The sequence below is a fragment of the Canis aureus genome, chromosome 35 (genome assembly GCF_053574225.1).
Source record: "Canis aureus isolate CA01 chromosome 35, VMU_Caureus_v.1.0, whole genome shotgun sequence".
NCBI lineage: Eukaryota > Metazoa > Chordata > Mammalia > Carnivora > Canidae > Canis > Canis aureus.
This window is the reverse complement of record NC_135645.1, coordinates 27,506,593-27,519,087: the sequence shown is the minus strand read 5'-3', so window position 1 is coordinate 27,519,087 and position 12,495 is coordinate 27,506,593. Positions and strand designations below refer to the sequence as shown.

The window sequence follows — 12,495 nt, the reverse complement described above, 5'->3', positions numbered from 1 at the left end:
CGGCTCGCGCGCCCGCACCCGCCGCACCTGCTCGGCCCGCCCCGCCCCGCGCCGCGCCGCGCCCCCGCCCGCGCCCGCGCCCTCCCCTCCCCGCCCCCGCGCGCCCCTCCCCCGCGCAGCCCGGGCTCGCTCCTGCGCGCGCGCTCTCCCGGGCCCGAGTGAATATCCTCGCGCGAGCGGGACGCGGCGGTGGATGCGATTCCGCCCGCTCGCAGCCGCCGGGAGCTCCCTGCGCCGCGGGCCGCGTCCTCCCCCGGCACCGCTGCGCCGGCTCCCGGGCGGCCTGGACCTTCGCGCGCTGCCCCCGGGGCCTCGCGCGGGGGGCGCCCCGGGACACCCCTGCGGGCCGGGCGGCGGCGGCGGACGAGGAGCGGGACCCGCACCCTGCGCTCGGCACCTGGCCGCGCTGCTGTCACTTGCCTTCAAGTGGGAGAAGCCGAGAGCCGGGAGAGTCATGGGGGGCTGCGAAGTCCGGGAATTTCTTTGGCAATTCGGCTTCTTCTTGCCTTTGCTGACAGCTCGGCCGGGCGGCTGCGGCCACGTCTCCAGCAACCAAGGTAGGGGTCGGGCCGGGGGCGGCGGGTCGGGGCCGGGGCCGGGGCGGGGGCGGGGGCGGCGGGGGCTCGGGCCCGCGCGCTGCTCGCCTCCCGCGGGGAACGCCGGCCGGGCGCCGGGAGGTCGGGGGTCCCGTCTCGGGCGCCGGCAGCGGCGACCTCCCGCGGTGCGGCCCCTTCGGCTCCCGGCGGCTGTCGCGGCGCGGCCCCGGGCCCCCCGGGCCCCCCGGGCCCCCCGGGCTCTGGGCTCCCCGGGCCCCCGGGCGGCGGGCCGGTCCTCACCCGGCTTCGGGGCAGCGCGCCGCGCCCGCCGCGGGGACCGGACCGCAGCCCTGGGCGGCGGGGGTTGGCCGCGCTCGCAGCCGCGCGCCCTGCCCCGTCCGCGGCCAGCGTCCGCCGGTTCCCGATTGTTCCTGGACCAGGTCCCCAGGCTTCCGTGGGGTCCCTTTTGGAGACGGCGGGGTGGGGGTGGGGCGCGGGGGCGCCCACAGCAGGTGTGCATCGCCAAGTTGGGGGATATCCTATTCATAAAGTCGAGGCACTGACAGATTGTTTTTTTTTAGGAAAAAGACTTTGTTTCAGTAGGTAGAGTGAAACTGAAGAGTGTGTGCAAAGTGAAAGTCAGGCTTACCAAATGGAAAGCGCAGGGAATTCTTGAACACTTCCTGTCCTTGTATTCAACAATCTCTGTAAGACCCATCTCGTTGGATTTCTGCTGGGAAATGCTTAAGGATCTGTAAGAACATCACCTCCTTAGTCCAAATGCCTTGAACTAAGAGGCGAACAATCGTAAAAGTTTTGCAGCATGTACCTGGCCGGATGCTCTCATTGGTGCTGTGATGACCATCAATATGTCACCTGTTATGTCACACTTTTCTAAAGACCTCAAATGTAAAACTTCGGTTAGAGTTACCATTTAACTCTATATAAGGCCTCGAAATAATTTGCAAATGTAAAAATGGAGGTTAGATGACATGAAAGTGTGCATTTGCCTTGTGAGGATGAGAAGGTTAAAGGAGAAGGCAGGTAAAACAACACAGCCTTCTTTTTTGTCACAGACGTATGACCATTTTATTTTACTTGGAAACATTATTCAGAAGCGATACCTAGTTCGTTTTATACAGCTGGTACTTTTGACATGTTTTCCTAATTATTTCTGTTTTGTTTTTTTCCTTTTCTTTTTTTACCTGCCAGATTGCAAGTGCATATGTAAATTTGGAAATCATACATAACTGTCATGCCTTTGAAGATATATCACATAAGTGCCACCTGCAGTGCCATACTTGCTTATGGAGGTGTTTACCTTCACACATGATTCTCATTTGTTTTCAAAGGCTATTGGCATTACATATTGAAGGGGTAGTTACTTATTATACCTCTGTGAAAATAAAAGATTGTAAAAAACGTAAAATTACTTACTTGGACCTTTGTTTGCAGGGAGAGAAAAACAATTTTTAATAACCAGAAAGTCAGACATTTATGTTCTACTATATCTAGTATTTAGTATGTTAATATACATCTCTTTAGTGGCCACATTCAAAAGAGAGTCATTTACTAGAAACCTTTAACAGACAGTAATCGCCATGCAACAATTTCCCTAAATCAACAATTTAGTTTTTCATTAAGTATCTATGATACACCAGTTACCATCCAAGACCCTGAGGAAATTAACATAAATAAAACACATATCAGAATCTCCAAAAGACTAAAGAGCCATTCTACCAAAATGTGTCATATGTTAAAATATGACCTTTCACACAGTCATATCGAATTTAAGGGTGTAGAGGAGTTATTTGTTAACCTCTTGCAATAATTTTTGTTTATTGTAATGACTTTCCTATACTTTAAAAAGACATCTTACCTAAAATATCTACCAAATAAATGTAATATATATTTGTTTTCATCAGTTAGCTTATCTTAATGTTTATGAATGAATATTACTCAGTTTTCCCATCTGTTAAGTAGGATCATTAAAGATAGACTACTAAAACTCTTAATTTGAATTTTCATCATTATAATATATACACAGGCCATGCATAAGATTATGCTTGGATAATATAGTACCTAAAGGCTAAATTGGGTAAAATTTAGAGTTCTTCAACGTAAGATCATAGAGAAAATGTGCTCAGATGTTTTTATCAGACACAAATGATTGCTTATAAAATGCTTTATACAGCCTAAACTCATAGTGATTAGAAATTATACCTTATGTTACTTTGGGATAACTTTTGACTACTGAAATCATCACACTAATGGTTAACAAAGTGTCAAACTTCAGAGCGTTATCCTGACTAACATTTTGGAGATAATTTCTTAATTTGTAGTTTCATAAATGACTTGATAGGGTATTACAGTGTGTATACAATATAAAAATAAAATATAAATTAGATTTGGCATACACATGATAGTAAATATTAGTAATAAGATTCCTATTTAAGGAGATAACATTTATCTTCCTCATAACTTGTCTTAAGAGGTAATGGGGTTTATATTTTATATTTTAAAGGTATTATAGAAGGTAAAATTTTATTTTTATGTGACTTCTTTTCTGATGAAGAGTATTCACAAAGTACAATTTTAAATGTTGCCCATTTATTTTTACAAAATTATATAAAATCCTTCATAGTTAAAATGAGTAGATTCACTTTCTTCTCCTTTCTTATTTTCCCATACTTAGGGTGAAATGATGATAATGACAAAAAAAAATGAACTACCTCATTTTTACCATGGTGCTTAATAAGGTACTGAGATAAGTTGACTATAGGAAGCATCTCTTGTCCTTTAACTGGCTCTGAAGCTCTGCACTATAAAGACAAAATAAATCAATTTGACTCTCTCTTCCTATTACCTAAACCTCCTTGAATCGATCAGAAAGTAGAGTTGCTTCCTAGATCACTTCATCTGATTAAGTGAAAACATGATTTGTGTTCAAATTTCTCTTATTCCATTAATTTTCCCTGTTTAAAACCACAATATTTATGAGGCGTTGTCAATTTTTATTAAAAAATTACAGATTTTACCTTCTCTCTGTATGAGCTTTTATTTCTGTACTGGACATTTAGGTGAATATAAAGCATAATCTTGTTTCATATGTAAGTAACCATGTATATCAATTACAGTGGTTAGTGGCCACCAGGGGTCCATTTATTCAAAGATTACTCTGCTTTAGCAAATAGTACTGTATAGCCTAAAAGAATTAATTTATTTCTCAGGTCATGTTTCCAAAAATAATCAGAAACTAAAATAATTCATTCAAGCCAAATATGGTTTGCATTCAAGAGTCTAGTGAACTCATTTTACTACTAAGATTGTGTGAATTGATCTTCTATATTTTTCCAGGGAACTCAGGACAAATTAAGTAAACAAGCAAAACAGTAGTCTGAATTGTTACTCTCATTGAATTTATTAATTTGAATGAATTGAATGTAAAATCCACTGAGTTGTATGTGAATACAGGTGAGTATACCTGAGCAGAAAAAATATCTGCCTAATAAAGTTCATAGACTAAAACTAATTGTACTGCCATAAGTATTATTCACGAACTAAGTATAGTTCTCATAGAAATGGATGAGTTGAAATAATTTCACAAAGTTCGAGTGAACTTTACTGGAAATATTAAAAACTTTGTTAAATGAGAGAAACTGGATGATTTGCAAAGTGGTGTATTTCTAAAAGACCTTTCACCTAGATAACATTTTAGGGATAAACTATTCATAGTTGTAAAGGTAAAAGATATTATAATCACATGCCTTCTCATTAAGTGTCAGTGTAAAAACAACCAACAATATACTTTTATCATAAAATTACAAATTAGAGTAAGTCATTGTGTAACTAGTCATTATGATTAGTACTCAAAGTAGAAAGATAAAATGTCATTGATATGCACCGATCATGTAAGTAGTGTTTGCTCTGGGTTTAAAACTATTATCTAAAAACTTTTTAATCTGCAAAAATTAATCTGCAAAATTTTAATCTGCAAAAATCTGCAAGGGTCCTTGTTCCCTAAGGACCTCTTCTAAGCAAAAGTAATGTGAACAAAGTGGCTTTATTTGGACTTTCTTAAGAGGAAAAATATATGTTTAAGGTATAGGACAAAATTAATATTTACATCTTTTAATTTTTAATCTTTTCAAATTTTTCTGTATGATTTTGCATTACCTTTCTATTACAAAATTAAACACTAAGAAAAAATTAGAGTAGAAATACTTCTGTTTCTTTATTCATCGTTGCCAGTATAAACTAGGACAGAAAGCATTATAGGTTTCTTGTATTTCCTTCTCCCAACCTCCTTTCCCCATCGCAGGTACACATACCTGAGTACTTCTCACTGCAAACTGCCCTTGTCCCAAATGGTGAAAGAATAGATTGTATTGTACATGGTACATCAACCAGACCCCAGCAGTAATTAGAAGTTTCTTCCTTCTCTTTGACTCCACATTTTCTTGGAAGTATAAATATGGTGGAGATCAGTACATATAGTTAAGTAATCAAAATGAGATGACTTTGCCCAAAGTGCAATTATAATGAAACTAAACTTATACATTAAGTTTAATTAAATTGTTTATTCATATATCACTTTCTTTTTTAAAATAAAAAATAATGCATATTTGAAGTGTACAACATACTTTGACATACTGTGTCTATAGCGTTTTGATCAATTTGTGATTTCATTAGAGTGGGAGGTGGCATTTGAACCACATTCTAGGGAGGAGAAAGCTAATCCTTAGAGTCAGAAGAATTGCATTCTGGGTACAGGGAACTGCCTAGGCAGTGATCTTGAAAGGAAATGGGCTTGACACATTTGGAGAACTGTGTGTTCAGTGTGACTGGAGCTTACTGAATACAGAAGAGAGTTACACAATGTAAGGTTTGAAAGATGATTAGGGACCACATCCCACAGAGAAGAAAAGAAGTCATAGTAAGGATTGTGTTTTAGAATTATTCTAGGTAAAATGGGAAGCTATTGAGAGATTTTAACCATTTTCATTTAAAGAGCATTAAGGTTAGTGAGTAAAGAGATGGTTGGAAGATGGTAAGAGTAGAGTTAGGAGTCTGTTGTAGTTGTTCAGGAGAGGGGTTATATGGTAGCCTGGCCTAGAGTGGTGGTGGCAGAGATGGAGAAGGAAAGATGGATTTGAGGTACATTTGGGAAGTAGAATTTATGGGACCATCTTATCTTTACATAAAACTAAATGTAGATGTTCAGCATTTATATCACTTTTTCCCCAAGGGTCCCAGACAAATTTTTGATTACTCTCCATCAAAATTACTTTGCTATAAAATTAATGATAATTAACAGGGGATATGAGGGATGGGGTGAAATACCCATTTTCTACTTTATTCAGCTCAAATTGTGATTTGAAATATAAACTTAATAGCACAGCCTTGCTATTTCAAGTGGTCATACATACGTATTGGCTCAACAAATGCCATTTGTTATTGGATTTCTCACATAACTTTCCATATATAGTTTTTTTTTTTTCACCAGAAGGGATAATGGTGCAAGTGAGTGGGGACATCTTCACAAAGCAGTATACTAGTCCAACAGAATCTAGTTTTTAGCTAAAAAGTGCAATATTTAGAAGTTTGGCTTATGTGCCAGTCTTTTTCCATCTCTGTTATAATCAGATAACTGTTACTGAAAACAAAAATCTAAATGATACTAGATATAAAATGGGTATGTTTTCAGATATTTTCCATTAGTCTTTCTTTCTTTGTATTTGGTAAAATGAAACCAATGTTCAGAAAATTTCTAAGAAACACAGAAAATGAGATTTTAGGTTATATATTACTCTTAGGGGCAGGGATGAGGGAAGAAACAGGCTTTCCACTAAACAATAGTAAATTGTGTGTTGTTTAAGAAATTTCCATGAGTAGTTAATTATCTATTACTTTGAGTTTGTCTTTTAATGTTATATGAGTTCCATTATTAAATATATAGAAGCATAAAAAATCCTAATTCAATAGTCATATATACTTAGTGTATATTTAGAAAATTCATACTCGGGGGAGGCTTCATTTAAACATTTCCAAATATTCTTAAATATACATTCAAAATTACATTTTAATTTAGTGCTGAGAAATGTTCTGAAAATGCTATTTTTATAGTTATTTCCATTTGATAAACATTTTGACTTCTTATGGAATATACAACTTCACTTTTCAATGGTAGATATTCTAAAACTGCACGGAAATATTCACTCTTTAAACAGATATTTATTGAAGGCCTACTATTTGATAGGTAGTACACTTACCATATATAAGGGGTAAAGGAGAAGTTTCTCTCCCAGAAGATATGATCCAATGATCATAGTTTCCAGGCTCTTTCCAGATCTAGCAAGAAAAATCCGTTTTCTTAAAAATAGATACAAAATCAATTAGAAAAACTTTAAAATACATTTGTTATGTGATAATATATAGCAGTACTGGTGATAAGCCCTCATAATATAGAACATCTATGTACCAGCAAAGTAGTATCAAATATTACATTTTATTTCAAAGTTAAATCACTCAACAATCGCATAGTAAGCATCTCAGGAATTAGGTTCTGAGGCTACAACCGTGATTATCCTACAGCCTCTGTTCTTTAGTAACTCAGTCTGCTCTGTTGATGTTGCATATCTTTGAATCATCTTTAATTACTTGATGATTTTTATGGGTTGAAGAATTTTGCAGTACATGAGATTATGAGGGAGAGAGGGAAAGGAGTAAAGAAATACTACCAATCATTTTATGCATTTTACTTGTGAAATTGTTACACAAGAATCTTCCAAGGCTTTATGATGGGTATATATTTAATTATATGAAGAGGAAACATAAATATGCATCTTAAAAGCATCTTCATGGTACAGAAACATATTTCACATATGTAATGGCTTTCCATGGACTGGCATGTAGCGTGAGTTTTTGTTCAAAGGATATTAGACTAGCATATTTTGATGTGTGTAAGGGGAATTGATCAAAAACTATAATTTAAAAACAAAACAAAAAAAGCTATGATTTATGTTGAAGATGCAAGTTTCCAGTTTGAAACAAGCCTACCTTAATTGAACTTTGTAGTGAGAATTGAAGTTAAAGTGTGTATTTTCAGTCCACATCCAGAAAAATACATTCAGCTACTTTCTTAGGATATTGCTGAGTCCTCCAGCTGTTGGCCTGTTTGATGACCTGTACTTGAATATAAATGAGAAGTCACCGCTCTTCCTCCTATTTCATTTCATAACTTCAAGTGTAAAAGTCATACTTTTTGATCATGGGAGATAGCAGATAACAGCTCCTTAAAAACTGGGTGTCCAGGAGGTGGAAATAATTAATGTTATTTTTCTCTCGTAATGTTAGATATCTTTGTGGATATCTGGAGCTGATAGAAAGTAAGCAAACATGTAAATACATAACTTATTCATGTGTTAATTTACAAGTAACAATAGGATAATTATATTTTCTTTCAAGTTGGCTGTACTGTATTATGATGCTTCTATTTTGTGGTACATGGGCATTGCAATGAGAAACACATTCTTGGAGAGTACATAAAGTGTAATATCTAGAGTAAGGAAAAACATTTGCCCCCGATTAAAAAAAATCAACATATCAAAATTTACCTACCTATGATGATTATTAATAGGTATATCTTAAGCAAGTTAATAAAAGTAAATATTTTGTGTACTAAGAAATGAAAAGACATTATATTTATGTACTTCAGATAAAAATTATCAAAAACTAATAAACGATTGCTCCTAAATTCGAGTTATATCATAATATCACCTTAACATTTACTTTAAAAGGCAGAAATTTGTTCCTTATGTTGCTGATAGATGATACTTCAATGTTGCTGAAGATAATAGAAATTAAATGTATAGAGAATTAAAATGTGCAGAGACCAATATATGTTATTCTAAAAATTGACAGTTTACACAACTGAAATTTACTTTTAAATATGCAGTAGCAAAGTAGGTATACAGATACCAAAATGAAAGAAAAATAGAGATCAAAGAGAGAGCTGAATTATGGTACTATTTAAAAATTGAACCTGTTTGCTAAAGGAGTCTCTCATTACGTATCTTGCATAAAATTCTTAGATTCCTTAATCTCTGCAAGTTTGGAAGTGTCCTGTGATGAGAATCTTAGGTAAAGCCTAAACCCAACACAGGAAACTTCTTTCCATACTCCCTTTGGATTTAAAGAATAGATAATGTTTAGATAATGTTTATCTTGTGAATGCAAGTGAAAATAATTAGTAGTTGCCATTAAATGTGACAAGAAATAGTTGAGCAAACTAGTAGATAGCATTTTACAAAATCATAGGAGTTTTGTCAGTTTCCAAAATTAAATAAAATCTATACATTGGTCCACTTATTAACAATTAGTAAATCTCAACAACAAAAAAACCCTGAGAATATAATAGGACAATTTTAGGATACTATAACATTTAGTGAGGAAAATTCACCCTTACCTTGGCTGTTTTATATGTATTGTTAAGGGAGAGAGCAGTCAGAAAGAGATCTCAATTTTTATCTGGAAAAGAAACCCAAAATTTCAGAAGTATATATTGTTGGTATAATATATTGCTTAATATAGCTCGCAATAAGTAAAAATTAACATGTTCCAATTTTATTGCTATATTTATGATACTATATTAGAGTAAAAGGCACTTATAGTAGGTACAATAACTTACTGTCTTACATTGTTATAGTATAATAACTTCATTTTATAGGTTAGAAACACTGTAGTCCACTCAGGTTATTAAAAATATCAGTTTGGTTCTTTGTTTAAAAAAATTAGATGTGTAAGAATTTTTTAATATTTACTAGTTTTATGAGCAGAAATCTATGTATGCCTTGTTTTTTTCAAGAGCCCTAATACCTAGTAGATTAGAATTAAACTTTAAGAATTTATTTTGAAGGTTAGTATTCTAAAGTTTCAATATGGTTGTGAAGCTAAGTGGTTTCTTTTTTTCTTAAAGATGTAACCAAGCCTTAAATCAGTTAAAGTTGTTTGCCTGTTTCTATAATACAGTTCTCAAATACTTTTTCATTGCAATATAGCCATAGTTATCTTTGGGTTTTTTGTTTGTTTTTATTTTTATTACTTAGATATGAACACTTCATTTCTTAATCTATGTGGTGTGTTTATATATTTTTCCTAGAATTCTCAAACTAGTTCAACAGTAAGTGTACATTCATTTAATTTTTACATGAAATATATTGATACCTACAATGTTTTTTTCGCTGCTGGCCCAGGAAACATAAAGGCAGGCCGCCGCCCGAAGCTCCAAGAGCCTAAGGTTTAACTAATTAGGCTCTTGATACATCCGTGAATAATTAAAATGTTAATTTATACGTCAAAGTAATATGGATTGCTTGTTGCATAGATAAGTTCACATCTGTGAACAATTGTTTACAGAAATGAAAAGATAAAAGTGCTGTTCTTAAGGATCTATGGAGACCATAATATAAGGAGACACTGAGAATAAATATTCATTCAATATATTGGCCATGACTTTGTGTGACTGCTAGAAGTGAGATAAGAAAGAGCTGCCTCCTGACCCAAAGGGCAGTGTTGTGAAATGGAAGAGATATACCTGACAGTTAAACACCAGCAATATATGATTCCAAAGATAAAATGAAGGGAAAGAACATAAAATTTTACAAACAAATAAGCTTGAATTACACATGGGAAATGAAAATGAGCCTCACATTTATCAGGATTCATTGTCATGAACATGTGAAACTAATAAGAGAATTAAAATGAATAGCTCCTTCAGAGACCTCAATTTTTAAGTTACTTTGAATAGTTACTCTGCACTTAAAGATTAAAATTTATTCTGCATATAAATGCAAAGTAAATATTCAAGTGAGTAATGTCTTACATTGAACATAGAAATTTCAAGTAAGCAAACTTTCAAGTAAGCGGTACAACTTGGCTTTTTCATTAAAAGTTTTATCAGGTTCTTTAAGAAATATATTTAATGATGGTGCCTTTACAAAAAAAAAAAAACACAAAATCTAAATTTTAATAGATTGTATGTGATTTTGTCTACTCAATATTTTACCTTTAGATGAAGGTGTAATTGGCAATACCCATACCGTTTACATTATATTTAATTTAAAGATTAAAATCTGTAGCTTCTTGCCGTCTCCTACCATGTTAATGTCTTGTTTTATTATAATTCTCTTTCCTGTCTGTCTTAAATGTTTTTTAGCAGTGTTTCATAACTTTGAACTTGCTGGTATTCCTTAATATCTATCTTGAGAAATTAGGTAAATTGCTGTTTGATCGACCCTGTATTTTATATTTGAAAAATGTGTCTGTAGAAACACGCAGAGATAGAAATTGCTGCTGGAACTTGGTATTTTTAAACAGAGAGAAATCAATGGCAGATTATCCGTGATTAGCTGTTGACATTTAGATTTGCACATTTAGAATGTCAAAAGCTCTGAAAACTATCAATTTAGTTCCTAAATTACAATAATATTCTTATTTTCAAATCTAACATTTTATGGTTCTCATCCTCCTTCCAGTGTAAAGATGTACTTTAAGAAAAACAATTAATTGAAATAATTACAGATCTCTTTTCAAACTAGATTTTAATTGATTCACTGAAAAAAATTAGTTATCTGCCCATAAACCTAATGGATTACTTATACCTTTGCATGTATCTGGTTTGTTGTTGTTATTACAAAATGCTGGTACAGGCATTATTTCTATCTTACGAAAATAAATATCTTTATAAGGCATATTATAGTTTGTTTAATATATTTCTTCTTTAATCATATGATAACTGGAATATGGTTGCTGCTATGTCAGAAAAATTATTTTAATTCTATATCAGGGTATATATCATTAAATCTTTAAAGTATTTTCTCCCAGAAGACATGACTAACCTAGACTGTTAGAATCTGACTTGCTGCCAGACTCTACTAGATTGATGATATTTATCAAGGCTTAATATCTTAATTGTAAAAGATTACGACTCTATATACACCATGCCACACACACATAATGCTTATAACATGGAATCCTATTCTCCAAATGCACCACTAGCTTGGTGGAAAGTTCTATTCCTGAGATGGTGCCAGAATTTACAAAGGTTTTATGATACCTATAAAACTAAGGAAAAAACCCCACAAATTTCTCCATTAACATATAATGTGTCACTAATATATATTAATTCCCCAAGTCCAGGATTGCTCTCAACTTCCAATTCAAACATTTTACTTGATTCTATTTCAATGTAAAAATAGAGAGTATTCCATGCGAACTGGCTATTTTTAATTTATCTCTTTCAGCTCTTAAACTGGAATGATTATGATTTTTGCTTTTGTTGTGTCTAAGTTCTTTACATACTGTTTACATGTGTGATGTTGACTCCCAAGTATTTCCCATAAGTCGTCTTTAAATAAGTTTCTTCCTGTTTGGATATCAAGATTGGCTTCGAGCAACCAAACTTCCCCCCTCACCATTCCTTTCCCTCTAAGATTTGCTTCTGAGGAGTCATGCACACATTGAGCAGTCTTACATGCACGTGCAAGAATGGCTGGTAGTTACCTAGCTGTAGCTGGAAAAGAGGGTAAGAGGCTGAAGTGGAGGACTGTTTGTTGCATGGGGTGAGGTTGACACAAAAGCAGGTTCGTGTGGCTTTACTGCAAGTGTGACTTTAGCTGGAATCCACACGTGCATATACCGTCCCCTAACATTGTCTAACTCTGAAAAAATTTCCTTGGGTGGAAAAGGCTGGAAAACAGTGAAAGGGGGCTGGAAATTTGAGCAAGAGCTAAGGCTAAATCTTCAGCTAAAAGCAAGGAAATTTCCTTCCCCAGCTCTCATTTCTCAGTGCTTAATATTTTTGAAGGTGTTTACAGTTTTATGGAATTATGTCTATTGATCTTTTTTTCAGTTAATTTTCTGAGTTTTCGCGTGTGGAGAATCTTTGCACATCCTATTT

The 12,495-nt window shown here is 35.8% G+C and overlaps 1 protein-coding gene across 21 annotated transcripts in view; it reads left to right on the top strand.

The window, feature by feature from the left end:
• Nucleotides 1-337: 337 nt before the first annotated feature.
• The window catches only part of EPHA6 (EPH receptor A6), an 887,621-nt gene continuing 875,463 nt past the window's right edge, over nucleotides 338-12,495 (top strand). For 18 of the 21 annotated variants that reach the window (XR_013372579.1, XR_013372578.1, XM_077884567.1 and 15 more), the window contains exon 1: nucleotides 338-557. Coding sequence is in view for 19 of the 21 variants with exons in the window: in XM_077884567.1 (XP_077740693.1) it covers nucleotides 455-557 (103 nt within the window). In the remaining 2 variants the exon portion in view is untranslated. The remainder of the gene's footprint in view (nucleotides 558-12,495) is intronic. The other 3 variants (XM_077884582.1, XM_077884563.1, XM_077884568.1) reach the window with 2 other exon arrangements.